Source organism: Giraffa tippelskirchi, chromosome 11 (genome assembly GCF_054371585.1).
Source record: "Giraffa tippelskirchi isolate mGirTip1 chromosome 11, T2T-mGirTip1v1.2.pri, whole genome shotgun sequence".
NCBI lineage: Eukaryota > Metazoa > Chordata > Mammalia > Artiodactyla > Giraffidae > Giraffa > Giraffa tippelskirchi.
The window spans coordinates 30,924,026-30,941,317 of NC_137285.1; the positions used below are offsets into that span (position 1 = coordinate 30,924,026).

At 49.1% G+C, this 17,292-nt stretch overlaps 1 protein-coding gene across 8 annotated transcripts in view; it reads left to right on the forward strand.

Annotated features, from left to right (window-relative positions):
• The window catches only part of FNIP2 (folliculin interacting protein 2), a 127,111-nt gene that overhangs the window by 89,454 nt on the left and 20,365 nt on the right, over window positions 1-17,292 (forward strand). For all 8 annotated transcript variants that reach the window (XM_081541721.1, XM_081541723.1, XM_081541724.1 and 5 more), the window contains 6 exons: window positions 1,840-2,041; window positions 2,313-2,401; window positions 4,975-5,121; window positions 5,237-5,406; window positions 9,842-11,039; window positions 11,729-11,885. In XM_081541721.1, the coding sequence (XP_081397847.1) occupies window positions 1,840-2,041; window positions 2,313-2,401; window positions 4,975-5,121; window positions 5,237-5,406; window positions 9,842-11,039; window positions 11,729-11,885 (1,963 nt within the window). The remainder of the gene's footprint in view (window positions 1-1,839; window positions 2,042-2,312; window positions 2,402-4,974; window positions 5,122-5,236; window positions 5,407-9,841; window positions 11,040-11,728; window positions 11,886-17,292) is intronic.

The following is a 17,292-nucleotide window of genomic DNA, read 5'->3' on the forward strand; positions in this document are numbered from 1 at the left end:
TTGATTATTAGAGACCACATTGACCAAGACATGCAGACTGATGTAGGCATTTTTACTTTTGCAAAAAAGAGGGAAGTAGGAGATGACAAAGGAGAAAGGGTTGCAAGAAAGGATTGGTGTAACATAAGCTCAGAATTTCCTCTACAGAATACAAATAAACTGGTGCAGAGAATCAAAGTTATAAGACAGGTACTGTGGAAAAGAAGAGGGAGCATTGTATGAAATTAAGTAAAATCAGAAGAGCGCCTCAACCGCTTCTTTCTGCCAAGCAAATAATTAGGATCTAGGGGTTTCTCAGAGAAAGCAGTTGCTGGTTTATTTTAATGCATAGCATTTACAAGAGCACTAGGAGACCATGTCCTTCCCCTGGCTTGTCTGTGAGTGAAGTCTTTTACCAATTTATCAGCCACACCAATGACACGGTCCTCTGAGGTTCAAACACGATGCCTGTCTCCTTTCCTTTAAAAATGAGATAGCTTTCCTGACCATAAAACTTCTGATGTGTGTATGTTTTTAAAATGTGGGTATGTTCGAAATCTGCTGTGAGTAGAGCACTAAATAACAAGTTAAAAGACCGGGAATGAGGCTGGTTGCCTTGAGTTCTGCCAGCAGACGTGACCATCGGGGTGTAGTTTGTAGTAAAGGACATAGAGGAGGCGGCGTCCTCCTGTGCTTAGCAGCAGACAGAGCTGAACACTAGAGTCAACGAGAAAGAAGATTTACTGCAAACCTACCTTGTGCCTGGCTAGGCGCTTTCATTTGCAGTGTGACGTCACTTGCTTCGGGACTTCTAAAGGTGGCGCTAGTGGTAAAGAACCCGCCTGCCAGTGCAGGAGACGTCGAGATGCAGGTTCTATCCCTGGGTTGGGAAGATCCCCTGGAGCAGGGCATGGCGACCCACTCCAGTATTCTCACCTGGAGAATCCCATGGACAGAGGAGCCTGGCGGGCTACAGTCCATAGGGTCACAAAGAGTTGGACATAACTGAAGCGACTTAGCATGAATGCACATCCTTTGCTTTGGTGTCTTTATAGAAAAAAACAAAATGATTTAAAAAATCTTTCACTCTTGCAGTTAGCAACTACATGGTCATATGCTGGTTTTTTAGAATAAAAGAGAGACCTGGATTGGCTGTATTTGTGAGGTTCACCTCTTACAACAAATTGAATACATATTCAGTTTGTTGGCTTCGTGCTTCTCTCATCCTAGAAGCAGAGTCTTTGCACAGAACGTTAAGTTGGTCCAGGTGCTGACTATAGTAGAAGAGAGGGGGGGTCTTTCTTCTTGGGGGATTTCCCAGAGAGTGTTCAAGGTCGCGTGGCTTAGTCTCAGCATTTATAGGAGCAACTTCATCTAATAGTTTTAGTAACCTTGGGAAAGCAAGCCTTGGCTAATAGTAAATGTCCAAACGTGATGTCCTGGTCACACAGTGGACCACAGAGGACCTTCCCTTTCAGAGATTCTTATCTACTGGTATCTGTTAGCCAAAACTGAGGGCCTGTGTTTTGAGCCAACAGATGTTTCACACCCCTTCCCAAATACCACCAGTCTGATGTAACACAGTCCAAGGGAAAAGGACTAAGAGTCTAATAAGAGGGCACTTAAAATTACTTTCAGCTCTCACTGAAGTTTCTTTTCATGTTGGGATAACACTGAGTATCAAGTGGAGGTTTTCATTTTCACAATAGAATCTGACGGAGGAGGACGGCTTAGCAGGGGATGTGCTCTGAATTAGGACCACATGCCCTGATACTGCCCGGGTGTCACCCTGGCTTCATGGCTCATTTTCACTGTGGTCCACTGATGCAGGGCGGCTCCTCAAACCCTTTCTCCTTCCAGGTCAGTGGATGAGACGTTCAGCTTGGCCGAAGAAACCTGCAGTTCCAACCCCGCCATAGTCCGGAGGAAGAAGATTGCCATAAGCATCATATTTTCACTGTGCGAGAAGGAAGAGGCACAGAGGAATTTCCAGGACTTCTTTTTTTCTCATTTCCCCCTGTTTGAATCTCACATGAACAGGCTGAAGAGCGCCATTGAAAAGGTACTGAAAGTGCAGTGCATGGCCACACGGGGCTGTAAGGGCGGCGGGCTCTCTGCACTGGATCACTTTGCCGGGGCGCGTGGATTGGTGGCAGCAGTGGTAGACAGATCCAGAGCCACACTGATGTCAGTCAGCAGGTGCTTGTTGCTTTGGGAAAGGGAATTTCTGCCTCCCATGTGGACTGTAACCTTGTCTCACGAATAAAGCCTGGTAAGTGATTGTGAAGGAATGCCATCTCAGCGTAAAGTGGCTTCTTTTCTCTCCACTGAAGGCCATGATTTCCTGCAGGAAGATAGCAGAGTCGAGTCTCCGTGTCCAGTTCTATGTCAGCCGTCTGATGGAAGCTCTGGGGGAGTTCAGGTAAGTTGGCAACATTTGGCAAACCCAGCAAGGGGCATTGTGGAGCAGCAACCTTGAACCTCCACACGTGTGGAGACCATGACTCGGAATTCCGAGTTGGGGGCAAATTCCGAGTTGGGGGGCTGGCAGTTATTGGTTCTTTTAGCAGCTCCTTTCTTGGAAGCTAAGGCCCAAAGGAACAAAAAGCTTAAGTCACCAGCACCAAGTAATCCTCATGACTGCCTGAGGGACAGTCTTTGATCTGATTGTTTCTACCAGAATGAATGGAGAAAACTGATGTTCATATGTCTTCTGTCATCTCACAAAAGCCCTCAGAATAAGCACTCTTAGCCCATTTTACAGATGCAGAAACTTGAAGTCCAGATGCTGGCCCAGAGCACAAGGTGGGAGAGTGTGTGTGTCAGGGACATTACACTCCAATTTGTCAGGACTGTCCTGCGCACACCCGCTGTCCTCCCTGTGAGGGTCCTCCTTGGGACATAAATCACATGATCACCCTAGTGTGTCTTTGCTGTGTGTTCCTAATTGACAACCTTTGTACCCTGGAGACCAGCTTTCTAGAGGTCTTGCCCCTCGTGTCAGGCAGAAAGGTGGTCTGCTCTGGGGGCAGGTGGGATTCACGGTCACCAGGCTGAGCAGGGTTGTTGCAGCACTCCTTAGGGCCGGCTTCTTGGGCGGGGAGTGGAAGCCCCCTGTGAAGCAGTCACGAGCTAATGAATGAATCCAACTGTTCCTCTCTAGCTGCAGAACAAAAATGTTTACAATTCTTAGAACGTTAGAAGGTTTCTGTGATGATTAAGGTAAAGGCTGGTGAACTCAGATGCTGCCGCTTGAAGCAAAGTCTCCATCCAGTCTTTGCTGAGCCCTGAGTTATATGTAAAGTACTCCAGTAACACGTAACTCATTATTTGGGGTTGCTCAGACCAAGTCAGATATTTAAGGAATATGTGCAGCTGTGTGTTTCGGAGGCAGTGTGGTGACTAGTGAACCTCCTGCAGTGTAGGCACCCCAGGGCTGCTGTGGCAGACTCCAGGCTGGCTTGTGCTGGAGCATCTGCACACTTGTTTAATGAAAGGTCCAGATCTGAAAGCGCAGGATCAGAGGCCTTGCTGTGGGTGGATGGGTCTTGTTCTTACTTTAGCAAACCGCTGCTCAAAAACGATGACAGTATGGTGTGTTAGTGCTTGGAAGCCTTGGTTTCAGTAGGTGAACCCCAGGTCCTTGTGGCTGTAACTTGTCCCTCCTGCCTGCTCAGTGTTTTGTGCCAAGGCAGGATCCTGTGTGTCCCAGCTCCTTGATGCACATGGCCCCAAACTAAGGTCAGAATATGCCTCGTGTATATTCACTGGGGAGAGAGGATGTGTCCTAGCCTCAGAGGCAGAAAGATGGTCTGCTCTGGGGGGCAGGTGGGATTTATGGTCAACAGGCTGAGCCAGGGCTGTTGCAGTGCTTCTTAAAGCTGGTTTCTCAGTGGGGAGTGGAAGCCTAGGCTAAGTCGATGTGCTCCCTGGAAGGACCCCTGTGAGCCACATGGGCTGGAGCAGAGCCCCCGGCACCAGGTCCTCATTGGAGTGTGTGTCTGCTGCGAGGAACACAGCTCCTCTTAATCTATAAAGTGATACGACTAGACTCATCAGTTTCCTAGCAGCTTACTGTCCTAAGAATTTGATTCTGTTAGTCCACGTAAGAAGCTAGTAAATAATATAGTGAAGAAGAGACGTGTTTGTCGCTTGTTCATCTGAAGTGAATAGAGTGCTTTGGTTCAGAGAAGGAAAGTGCTGACGAGAAGTTGGGAGAGTTGAGTTGCCTCTGGTCACGTTTTCAGTCTAGCATGTTTGATCTTTCTTCCTTATTTTTTTCTCCTGTAAAAATTGCCCTAGATTCTGACGCAAGGCATTGTAAACGATATTTTACATCAGTGTTTAGTATACGTTTCCTGTAAAGGGGTGTCTGCTGCAGCTGCTCAGCTTTGCACCGAAATAGGGAAATAGGGAATCGATGAGCATGGCCATGTGCCAGTAAAGCTTTATTTATAATAAAGGTCAGATTTGACCTGTACATTGTGTCCTAGTTTACCAACCCCTGTTTTATATTATTTTATTTTTAGTTTTCTTTTTAAAACATTTTATTATTGGAGTATAATTGCCTTACAAAGTTGTGTTAGTTCCTGCTGTCCAACAGTGTGAATCAGACATTAGTATACATATATGTCCCCTCCTTCTTGAGCCTCCCTCCCAATCCCCCGTCCCAGCTCTCTAGGTCATCACAGAGCACCGAGCTGAGCTCCCTGTGCTATACAGCAGATCCCCACTAACTATCTGTTTTACATATGGTAGTGTATGTATGTCAGTGGTACTTTCCCAGTTCACCCCCAGTCTCCTTCCCACACTGTGTCCGCAAGTCTCTTTGTTTGTGTCTCTATTCCTGCCCTGCAACCGCCCCGTGTTATATTCTGCTTTGAATGCCTTAGGAGCTACATAGATCCAGATGACTGTTTTCTTCTGGGTTCGTTTATGCAAACATCATCCACCACGACACCTGTGACAGTTCCATGTTCCCCTTCTCTTCTTTAGAGGGACAATCTGGAGCCTGTACTCCGTGCCCAGGATCGCTGAGCCCGTGTGGCTGGCCATGATGTCCAGCACCTTGGAGAGGACCCAGCTGTGCCAGCGCTTCCTCAAGGAGTTTACGCTCCTGATAGAGCAGATCAACAAGAACCAGTAAGGGCGGCCCACTGGGGCCTTGCACGGCAGTTCCTCGCCCGTGTACGTGCTGTGGGTGACTGCGTCATCCTGCGTTGACTCACTTGGTTATGTTTTCTCCCATTTTGCCAAGGTTTTTTGCTGCCCTACTGACTGCAGTCCTAACCTACCACCTGGCCTGGGTACCCACCGTCATGCCCGTTGACCACCCACCCATCAAAGCCTTCTCCGAGAAACGCACCTCTCAGCTGGTCAACATGCTGGCCAAGACACACCCGTACAATCCTCTCTGGGCGCAGCTGGGTCAGTACCTGATGTGACCATTCAGAGGCCGTATGGGGTGGAACTGCAGAAACAGCAACGTTTTCGGTTGATATTAGCCATAGAACCCAGCGATTCCCAGGTATCACTGGGCCAGCAGAGAACAAGAGACTGGCCCACAGGTTCTACCTGTAAAACAGGACCCTCGCCCCACCAGAGGCGAGGTCTTTAAAGCCGTGCAGGCCTGCTGGGTCCTCCCACATGGCAGCCACAGCTCCTCCTCCAGTGGGCTTCCTTAATGTTGGCACCACTGACATTTGGACCAGAAAATTTTTTGATGGTGGGAGGAAAGGGCCTGTCTGTGCCTGGTCAATTTTTTTTTGTAATATTCATTTATTTGGCTGCCCCAGGTCTTAGTTGTGGCATGTGGAATTTAATTCCCTAACCAGAGATGGAACCCAGGCCCCCTGCATTGGGAGCATGGAGTTTTAGCCACTGGACCACCAGGGAAGTCCCTGGTCGGATGTTTAGCAGCATCACTGGCCTCTGTTTACCAGCTGCTAGTGAAAACCCCTCTTTCAAAGTTGTGATGATGAAAATGTCACCAGACATTGCTGAGTGTCCCGTAGGGGGCAGGACACCCCCTGGTTGAGGACCACTGCCCTAGAGAGGGTGGACTGGATAGGAGGAAGGTCAGAGAAAAAAGAAAGTAAGCACACACTGTGATTCCATTACCTTTTAAGTTTGAGTGGAGGGCAGAGACCTTGTCTGTCTTTCCACTGCCCCCTGGGCTACTTCCTCCGAGCTTCGCGCTCAGGCCTGGTGCAGGGACCTGGCGTGCCATGTGGCGGCTGGCAGAGCATGGGCTTGTGAGACCAGGGCTCAGGGTGGGAGAGGTGGGTGCCAGAGCCTCTCACCAGCAGAGCCTGCAGTGACCAGTCAGGCTTACATACCCGCTCTGTCCCAGACCCCGTCTGTCGGCTGGACCCAGGGCTGGGGTGACAGGCAGCTCACTCTCAGGATGCCTGCTACCCATGGAGGAGGCAGGTTGTACTGAGAACGTCCTGAGCGCTCCTTTGGTGGGGTGGGCAGAGGGCAGTGTGGAGAGTGAGGGCCAGGGCCAGATGGCTGGACTAAAACCCTGCCTCCTGGGCAAGTGGCCCAACCTCCATGCCTGTGCTTCTCCATCTGTGCTATGGGAAATGACGACTCACGGCTACTGTGGGAACTCCACTGCTTATCTGTAAGTGGACTTGTCCATTCTGTTGTTGCAGATGTTAATATGGCAGGGGCCCTGGGAGATAGAGGAGTGAGTAGAGGGGACTTTCAAGGAAGACACACTTGTTGTTCAGTCGCTGTGTGTGACTCTTTGTGACCCCATGGACTGCACACCAGGCTTCGCTTGTTGTTCACTATCTCCTGGAGTTTGCTCAGATTCACATCAATTGAATCGGTGATGCCATCCAACCATCTCATGCTCTGTAGTCCCCTTCTCTTGCCCTCAATCTTTCTCAGCATCAGGGTCTTTTCCAGTGGGTTGGCTCTTTGCATCGGGTGGCCAAAGTATTGGAGCTTCAGCCTCAGCATCAGTGCTTCCAATGAATAGTCAGGGTTGATTTCCTTTAGGATTGACTGCTTTGATCTCCTGGCAGTCCAAGGGACTCTCAAGAGTCTTCTCTAGCACCACAGTTCAAAAGCATCAATTCTTTGGTGCACAGTTAGAAGGGCAGCATTTTCCAGAAAAGAATTGCAGACTGGGGACAGGCACAGCAGCCTTGGGAAACAGCATGTTCTAGTAGTAGTGAAATGAAAGCTGTCACGGTGAGCCACACTCTATTTCAGGTGCTTTCCGCACATACTAATTAATTAGATTCTCATTCTCAACCTGTTGTTGCATCCTCACTATATTACAGATAATAAGGCTGTCTTTCTCCGTGCCCTGGGTCACGAAGTGTGTGAGGAGGAAGGAGGGTGTGTTTCCCATGTTAGGGGGATCCTGGGTGCAGATGAGTTACTTGAAGGATTTACGGGTGTCCTGAGTGGATTTACTACAGCCCATCAGCACAGGGGAAGGAGCCGGGAGCCCACCTCCTTCTGGGTCGTCGGGTTCTTCCCAGGGAGGACCAGGCACTGCCGTTCTGGTTATGGACAACAGGCTTGAAGCAGGATACTTATTCAGCAGTGACAGAAGGGGGCCAGATGTTTAGAAAGCATGGTGTTTCTTGGTGCCCAGTCACCCATTTTAAAGGAGCATGAATGGAGTGGTGTACATTTAACGAGATAAGTATATTTCTACTTAGCTGTGCTTTCCGTGTGAAGTTTAACTAATTGAGATCAGTTCCCTGTGTTCAGTATAACGAGGCAGAGTCCCTTCCTCTGGGCTCACAATCTTCTTTCAAAGGAGAGCATACGTTCTCGGAAGTATCCCCCAGCACCCCAACAATCCAGCAGGGCCTGCTGTGGACAGACTGGTGTGAGGACAGGGTGCAGCCTGGGGTACAGTCACAGGGAAGAGCTTTGTGAAGTCAAGCGTAAGTGATGGTTGGGTTTCCAGTATTACAAAATGTCGAGGACTTCAGTATTTTGACAGGGAAACACACTTATTTCCAATGATTGCTATTATTATTTTTATTAAACATTCACCAAGTCACAGTAAACAGGAAAACATAAATGGCCGGGAATATGCCTGGTGCTAATGTACTTTTAATCACGGTTCCTCAGTCACAGAGAAGGTCTGTCTTGAATGATTTCAAGGCCCATTGGAGAGTTTGCCAGGACGGGCCCACCTGCCACCCAGCTCCCCCCGTGTCCCTGCTCGTCTTCTTGATGAACACAGGGGCCGAGTTAACAGTAGCGTCGTGTGAATCCCTGACATGGCCATGACACTCCACAGCCACGGCAGACGTGATCACGGGAAGTAGCAGTAATGTGCTCTTAGTCGAGAAAGTTTTCTCAAACAAAAGTGCTTGTCCAGAGAGCAACTGCAGTTCTGAGTTATTTTCAATTCTTGCATGGTTTCTCAGTCAGTTGCAAAAGCTTCCAAGGTAAAGTTCTACTAGTTTGTAACTTAGTCCTTTTACAGAGGGGATCGTGTGGTTACACTTCTGTCTTGCCCATTACCTGTTCTCAGAGTCTTACTCTGGGAGTCCTCTCAAGGGGAGAGGACCCACCTCTGATGGGTCCTATCACTTTCTCCTCAGTCTTAACCTTAGCTGTATGATTAATCTTATCTAAGAAATGTCTCCCCTGTCTCCCTCTAGATGGAGTCCAGATCCCTGAGTTCCTACTTGTAACTGTCACCATGTATCTCCTCTTCTATACTTAGGGTCTTTCCACATTTTGATTTATTTCAGCATTCCGATTATTCCCAAGGTGGTTTCTGACTCAGGGTTGCTCCTGCAGAGATGTAAGGGAGATAAATCTATGTGAAACACTCAGCGCTGTGCCTGCAGTCAGGAAGTGTTGGCTTTTTGTTGTAATTGTCAGTATTATCAAAGTACCAGAGATACACCTTACCAAGAATAGTACTCAGATTTTATGAAATGCAGTCATTTTAATGGTCAGACACTGGACAGACACCTGTAATGAGAAGCCTATGCTGCTGGTTCTCAAAGGCTTGCCTTTCTTCTACCTTTGGCCAGTTTTTAATCAGCATGTCAGGATATAACTTACGGCACATTTTTCTCCAGTAGAATTTTCATATGACCTAATAGAAAAAAATCAGATTCATTATTCATGACCAAGTGATTTTGTCTTGTTAATCAAATTGATTCCACTTGATGCTCATGTGTATTGAGCAGACCATTTCATTAAGTGTTTTGAATTGATTCACTGCATTTCTGCTCAGAGATCCCAGAATTTGGATGTAACCCCAAGGCTTATTGTCCTCAGATTCTTCTAAAAAAGATCTCATCATTCTAGTTTCCCAAATAAATGATTTGGTTTGGTCACAAATCAAGGGCTTTGGCTTTAGCCATCCTTGGGGAGAAGGGAGCCAGCTGGCCCACTGACCTGCATGGTAAGACCCAGCCTGCAAATGGGGGACTGTGTGCATGGCACTGAACCCAGTATACACACTGGTGCTATACCCAGTGTACACACCCATGCTGCACCCAACATACACCAGCACTGTGCCCAGCACACTCCCATGCTGCACTAGCACACACCTGCACTGTACACTGGTGCTGTACCCAGCATATTCTTGCCCTGCACCCAGTAACACCAGTGCTGCACCCAGCATGCACCAAACTGCCTGTGAGTGCCCAGAGCAGGGCTGCTCCTGACCGGCCTTCCCAGGCAGACATTCCATCCTACAGGGAAACGAAATGATGGTCATTCTGGGAATCACCTCTGTGCCTCAGGTGTGTGAAGTGAGTCTGGTCTGGGAACACATCATCCGTGTTTCTCCTGTTCAGGCTGACACAGCCTTGACGCGCTCACCCAGGTGACTGTGTCTTTGTGTCCACTTGGCCTCTAGGCGACCTTTACGGAGCTATCGGCTCTCCAGTGCGGCTGACGCGCACAGTGGTGCTGGGGAAGCAGAAGGATTTGGTGCAGCGCATACTGTACGTGCTGACCTACTTCGTGCGGTGCTCAGAGTTGCAGGAGAACCAGTTGATGTGGAGTGGGGGCCCAGCGCAAGGCGAGCAGATACTGCATGGGAGCAGCATCACCACCGCCCTGGAGAAGGGGGAGGTGGAGGAGTCCGAGTACGTGGTGGTCACCGTGAGGAGCGAGCCCGCCCTCGTGCCGCCCACCCTGCCCGTGACCACAGCCGAGGAGTTGGCTGGGGTCCCGGTGGGCGCTGACCCCAGAGACCTGTGTCCCCAACTTGATGGAGAAGGAGGCGGGGCCCTGGAGAAGAGCCTGACAGCCCACGGCGCGTGGAGACCTCAGGGCGCATCGTGCGCGGACGAGGAGAGTAAGGAGCCCCCTCGAGGCGGCTCTGGGAGGCTCCCCAGCGGTGCAGGTATAGGCGCGGGGCTGAAGATGAGCCCTCCACCCATCAGGGCGGAGCCTGGAAGGGAGATGCCCAAGAAGCTGCCAGACCGGTCGGCGGCCAGGCCATGCCCTGATGGACGTCTCCGGGACAGGCCGCCCTGGGAAAAGGTCACCTTCCACATCGGGAGCTCCGTGTCTCCGGAGTCGGACTTTGAAAGTCGCACCAAAGCAATGGAGGAGCGGCTGCAGGCCTGCAGGTGTGCGGAGCCAGAGCCGGCACAGGGACCCCCGGCCAGACCTGGGGCAGCTGCCGACCCAGCCCAGGAGGGCCAGGACCAGTGCGCCCCGACGTGCTCCCGGTCCCCTGGGGTATCTGGGGGGGCCAGAGATGTCAGGACCGAGGCTGCCGCGGAGGTTGCTGGGACGCCGGCTGCACCTGCCGCCCGGTGCGCACTTGCCAGCCCCACAGGCGCACCGGTAAGGCTGGGGGGTGGGAGGGGGGAGGACGCAGATGCGCCCGCGACGAGCGGGTGCACAGCTCCTGTGCCCAGTGGCGATGCCAGCTTCAGGGTGGAAGGTGGCCTCCCGCGGAACGAGAGCTCCGACAGCGCCCTCGGAGACAGTGATGACGACACATGTGCAGCGGCCTCTTCGGACCTGGGTCCCGGAAGTGATCCTGATGCAGACCATGACCAGAGCGAAGGGTCGCTGGAGGTGGAGCTGCCGCTACCCAGGTAAGGCCACCGGGAGGCCGAGGGAGCTGGGTCAGATGCTGCCTCTCTGGCCACTGAGGGATGTGGTGGTGGTGGGGAGCAGGGTTTGTCATCTCTTGCCATCCTCGAGGAAGATCTGTGGCCGTGGATGCCCAGCCTCGGAGGGCGGAGGGTGGACGTGGTGGTGGGTTACACCCCCGAGCAGCTCTTCCCCTGCCTGTCTGGTCAGGGCAGCTTCAGGTGGTTGGGAAGCGGCACCTCTTCCTAAGGCAGCATCAGCAGATGACCTGGTCTGTAAAGCAGTAACTGGAGATTTGTCCCTTCCCTGTCCTGGCACCACCCTATGCAGGTCTGTGAGTTCCTGGAGCCAGACTTTGCCAATGACACCCCGCCCCCCATCCCCCACCCAACACACAGTTTTTCTTTTCTCCCGACCCAGTGCCTAGAGAATGAGATCTGTGAGGCACAAGAACAGACTCACAACCAGCCACCAGAATATCTGATTTTTCCTGCTCTTCCTCTTTAGGAAAGTTCCTTTTCCCTTTAACTCCCTTCCCTTCCCACACCAGTGACCTGCTTCCCAGAGGACCCCTTATGTGACCGTCCCTGGATCTGTTTCTCTCACCTGTGTCCCTGGGGCTTTGTTCCCACTGCAGTGCAAGAAGGGAGCACGTTTGCATTGTGTGTGCTGATGGCTGCTCTTGTTTTAGGTCTCAGAGCATCAGCAACCCCAATGTGAGAAACTTTGGCCGCTCCCTCCTGGCGGGATACTGCCCCACGTACATGCCAGACCTGGTGCTTCACGGGACCAGCAGCGATGAGAAGCTGAAGCAGTGCCTAGCAGCTGATCTGGTCCACACAGTCCAGGTGAGTGATGCCAGCTGGGAGCCTCGGGCTGCCAACCAGGGAGTGAAGGAGAGGGCAGCCAGGTGGGGTGGGCAGTCACAGGTATAGTCATGGGATTGTTGCTACAGATGTAGCCAGGGTTACGAGAACCAGCGAGGCTGCCGAGGCATCTGGGGATGTGCAGAGCTGGAGGCTGTGAGCACCACAGGGCACAGCAGTGGGGAAGAGAAGAGGGGCTGCCTGACTGTCAAAGCACAATGGAGTGGGGGGACTCCGACATCCCACTCCTCTAGCCTCTGAGCTCCTACAGGGCCTCCTTTGGGCTAAGCCCAGCTAGAAGCCACAGAGTGAGGAGGTCATAGCTGATGCAGATACAGGCCTGCAGTCTGCAGAGCTCACCTCTGCACAGGACGGGGAAGGGCACAGGGTGAATCTAGAGGCAGGTGGGGCAGGCCTGGCAGACAGAACAGTCAGCACAGATGGTGACAATTATGTGCGTCCCAGGGAGGACCAAAGAGATGTCACATGTGTTTTGCTTTTTAACTGATCCTTACAAGTTCCTAAAAGTAATCTATTTTAACTGAATTGTCATTAAGTTCACTTTGATGGCTGTATGAGGATGACTGTATAAAGATTAACACATCTTATGGAAAATTGCCTTGTGGCTGCCTCATAGTGCTTCTTCACTATCTGCAGCATGACGGGAACTAAGCAATGGAGGAAACCGTGTCAGTCTGACGGACCTGTTTTTAATTGAGCCGCTACTGGACAGACGTGCAAAAAAATAGCTGTTTTATATTGAAAGCATATTGTATCTTGGGCAGTGGGAAAAGTCCTCTTTACATCAGGAAAACTGGAATTTGGCTGGTTACTTTCTCCTCACCCAGCAAGTACTTTTCGAGAGGTAGAACAGAAGGCAGTGCATGTAGTCTTTGGCCTTGAGCCTCTCCTCTGTGAAGACCAGACTTCCATCAGGCACAGGCCAAGCAGGCTGGAGGTATTTGTGTGAAATGGGGAGAAAAGTTTGATGGTGAAGCAGCTGCACTCACACCCCTGAACAAGGAAGGGGGAGGTTGGCGGGAGGGACCTGAGGCTGGGGGCCCGCCCAGTGCAGGGACTGGCACCAGGTTTGTGACCCACCCTGCTTTGTGCTTGGGCACCACCCTCCCCAGGCCATCCCTGCAAGGAGACAGTGCTGTCGTACTGTGTCTGCATAGTCCTCAGGAGCACTGTCCTTGTCTGTGATCTCAGAGGTCCACACGTCAGTGACCTCAGAGAAAGGAGATGCCCTCCTTGGACAGCGCTCTTTCTAGGTCATCTGAGCCACACACACGTTTAGTGGCCACCAGGAGCCGTGAGGCAGGGCATTTGAGGCCCATTATATCTACTACTGTGGGCAGGAATCCCATAAAAGAAATGGAGTAGCCATCATGGTTAACAAAAGAGTCCGAAATGCAGTACTCGGATGCAATCTCAAAAACGACAGAATGATCTCTGTTCGTTTCCAAGGCAAACCATTCAATATCATGGTATTCCAAGTCTATGCCCCGACCAGTAATGCTGAAGAAGCTGACCTTGAACGGTTCTATGAAGACCTAAAAGATCTTTGAGAACTAACACCCAAAAAAGATGTCCTTTTCATTATAGGGGACTGGAATGCAAAAGTAGGAAGTCAGGAAACACCTGGCGTAACAGGCAAATTTGGCCTTGGAGTACAGAATGAAGCAGGGCAAAGGCTAATAGAGTTTTGCCAAGAGAACTCACTGGTCATAGCAAACACCCTCTTCCAACAACACAAGAGAAGACTCTACACATGGACATCACCAGATGGTCAACACCGAAATCAGATTGATTATATTCTTTGCAGCCAAATATGGAGAAGCTCTATACAGTCAGCAAAAACAAGACCAGGAGCTGACTGTGGCTCAGATCATGAATTCCTTATTGCCAAATTCAGACTTAAATTGAAGAAAGTAGGGAAAACCACTAGACCATTCAGGTATGACCTAAATCAAATCCCTTATGATTATACAGTGGAAATGACAAATAGACTTAAGGGACTAGATCTGATAGACAGAGTGCCTGATGAACTATGGACAGAGGTTCGTGACATTGTACAGGAGACTGGGATCAAGACCATCCCCATGGAAAAGAAATGCAAAAAAGCAAAATGGCTGTCTGAGGAGGCTTTACAAATAGCTGGGAAAAGAAGAGAAGTGAAAAGCAAAGGAGAAAAGGAAAGATATTCCCATCTGAATGCAGAGTTCCAAAGAATAGCAAGGAGAGATAAGAAAGCCTTCCTCAGCAATCAATGCAAAGAAATAGAGGAAAACAACAGATTGGGAAAGACTAGAGATCTCTTCAAGAAAATTAGAGATACCAAGGGGACATTTCATGCAAAGATGGGCTCGATAAAGGACAGAAATGGTATGGACCTAACAGAAGCAGAAGATATTAAGAAGAGGTGGCAAGAATACACAGAAGAACTGTACAAAAAAGATCTTCACGACCCAGATAATCACTCACCTAGAGCCAGACATCCTGGAATGTGAAGTCAAGTAGGCCTTAGAAAGCATCACTACGAACAAAGCTAGTGGAGGTGATGGAATTCCACTTGAGCTATTTCAAATCCTGAAAGATGATGCTGTGAAAGTGCTGCACTCGATATGCCAGCAAATCTGGAAAACTCAGCAGTGGCCACAGGACTGGAAAAGGTCAGTTTTCATTCCAATCCCAAAGAAGGGCAATGCCAAAGAATGCTCAAACTACCGTACAATTGCACTCATCTCACACGCTAGTAAAGTAATGCTCAAAATTCTCCAAGCCAGGCTTCAGCAATATATGAACCGTGAACTTCCAGATGTTCAAGCTGGTTTTAGGAAAGGCAGAGGAACCAGAGGTCAAATTGCCAACATCCGCTGGATCGTCCAAAAAGCAAGAGAGTTCCAGAAAAACATCTATTTCTGCTTTATTGACTATGCCAAAGCGTTTGACTGTGTGGATCACAAAAAACTGTGGAAAATTCTGAAAGAGATGGGAATAGTAGACCATCTGACCTGTCTCTTGAGAAACCTGTATGCAGGTCAGGAAGCAACAGTTAGAACTGGACATGGAACAACAGACTGGTTCCAAATAGGAAAAGGAGTACGTCAAGGCTGTATATTGTCACCCTGCTTGTTTAACTTATATGCAGAGTACAACATGAGAAACGCTGGGCTGGAAGAAGCACAAGCTGGAATCAAGATTGCTGGGAGAAATATCAATAACCTCAGATATGCAGATGACACCACCCTTATGGCAGAAAGTGAAGAAGAACTAAAGAGCCTCTTGATGAAAGTGAAAGAGGAGAGTGAAAAAGTTGGCTTAAAGCTCAACATTCAGAAAACTAAGATCATGGCATCTGGTCCCATCATTTCATGGGAAATAGATGGGGAAACAGTGGAAACAGTGTCAGACTTGATTTTTTTGGGCTCCAAAATCACTGCTGATGGTGATTGCAGCCATGAAATTAAAAGACACTTACTCCTTGGAAGGAAGGTTATGACCAACCTAGATAGCATATTTAAAAGCAGAGACATTACTTTGCCAACAAAGGTCCGTCTAGTCAAGGCTATGGTTTTTCCAGTGGTCATGTATGGATGTGAGAGTTGGACGGTGAAGAAAGCTGAGCGCTGAAGAATTGATGCTTTTGAATTGTGGTGTTGGAGAAGACTCTTGAAAGTCCCTTGGACTGCAAGAAGATCCAACCAGTCCATCCTAAAGGAGATCAGTCCTGAGTGTTCATTGGAAGGACTGATGTTGAAGCTGAAACTCCAGTACTTTGGCCACCTCATGCGAAGAGTTGACTCATTGGAAAAGACCCTAATACTGGGAAGGATTGGGGGCAGGAGGAGAAGGGGACGATAGAGGATGAGATGGTTGGATGGCATCACCGACTCGATGGACATGGGTTTGGGTAGACTCCGGGAGTTGGTGATGGACAGGGAGGCCTGGCGTGCTGTGATTCATGGGATCGCAAAGAGTCGGACACGACTGAGCGACTGAACTGAACTGAACTTTTGGCACTACCATGTGTTTATAATCATGTATGCAGCACCCGTGAGGTTTTTCATCCACCCATGTCGGTTTCATCTGTAAGAACACTGGTGCTGCTCACTGAACCCTTCTCCCATGGAGCCTGGGTTCTGCTCTGACAGGTGTGCCAGGAGATCACATGTAAACCCACAGGGCTATTCTCACCCACCCATCCTCTAGCAAGTCATCATCCGAATGCCCCAGACCTGCTGGCCACCACTGTGAAGACACATCCATAGACTGATTGTCCTCCCTGAACCTATTGTCTGCAGAACCATTCATGGCATTTTGTATGTTTTCCATAGGCTGACACATTCAGATGTTTTGTGTATTAGGTTTCCATGGTGACCATCTAGGTCTATAATTCTTACATTTAAAAAAACAAAACCATGTTTCCTCTGCTTGTGCTCTTAAAGACCTGTCATGTCCCATTTTCTCTTCCTTTCAGAGGTAGTATTTTCACACTGCAGCTGTTCTTGTCTCTGCAGACTATGCAGTCAGCCTGAGAGATGGAAAGTTATTAAGCCTAATAACCTACATTGTGTCAAATGGTGGGAACGTCTCCCATGCAGCCCACGTGGGTGTTAATAGGGAATTGCAAGGGTCATAAAAATATCTTCAGAAGAATGTATCCAATCAGCATTAGTGGAGTTCTGATTTCACTTGGCACATTCATCATAATGAATTTTGCTTTTGAAGTAAGTGTTCCATTTAAACTTCTCAGACTGGGATCCTGCTCCATGGCAGTGTTTAAATAAAAACAGCCTACTTTCAACTGCCATTGACAAATATTTGTTGGAAAATAAATTAGGAAGTTTAGGAGGCGGAACATTATATTGAATGACTGCTCCACAAAGCCTAGTAATTATTTAAATTCTTAAGCATGTTGCCAGAGAAAAAAGCAAAGATCCAAGAACAAGAAGAGGCGCCGAGTTAGGAGTGAAATACTGGCTTGTTGAGGAGGAAGAGCTCGGGATAAATTGCTCTCTCATAATTTACTTTCAAGAACCTGGTTTTTGGATTTTAATAATTTCTAGTATTCATGCCACACTTCATCCAGCCTTGAGATTCATAGTTGTTTACAGAGAAGGATTTTTAATAACTTTTTAAGAGCAGTTGATTTCCATTATTGATCTGTTTTCGAGGCCTGTGTGTGACAGGGTTGTGAAATCTGTCTTATGTAAATACGCACTTCTGTAACCTCAGTGGACCGAGTTGTAGTTTCGTCTCTCACTGAGGTACTGCGTCTGGAGCTCCCAGTACTAAGAATTTCTTTTTGTGCATTTCCTCATCCTAGACTCTTATGAAAGAAAGAAGTATTAACTTTATTTCATTCATTTCCATTTTTGTTACC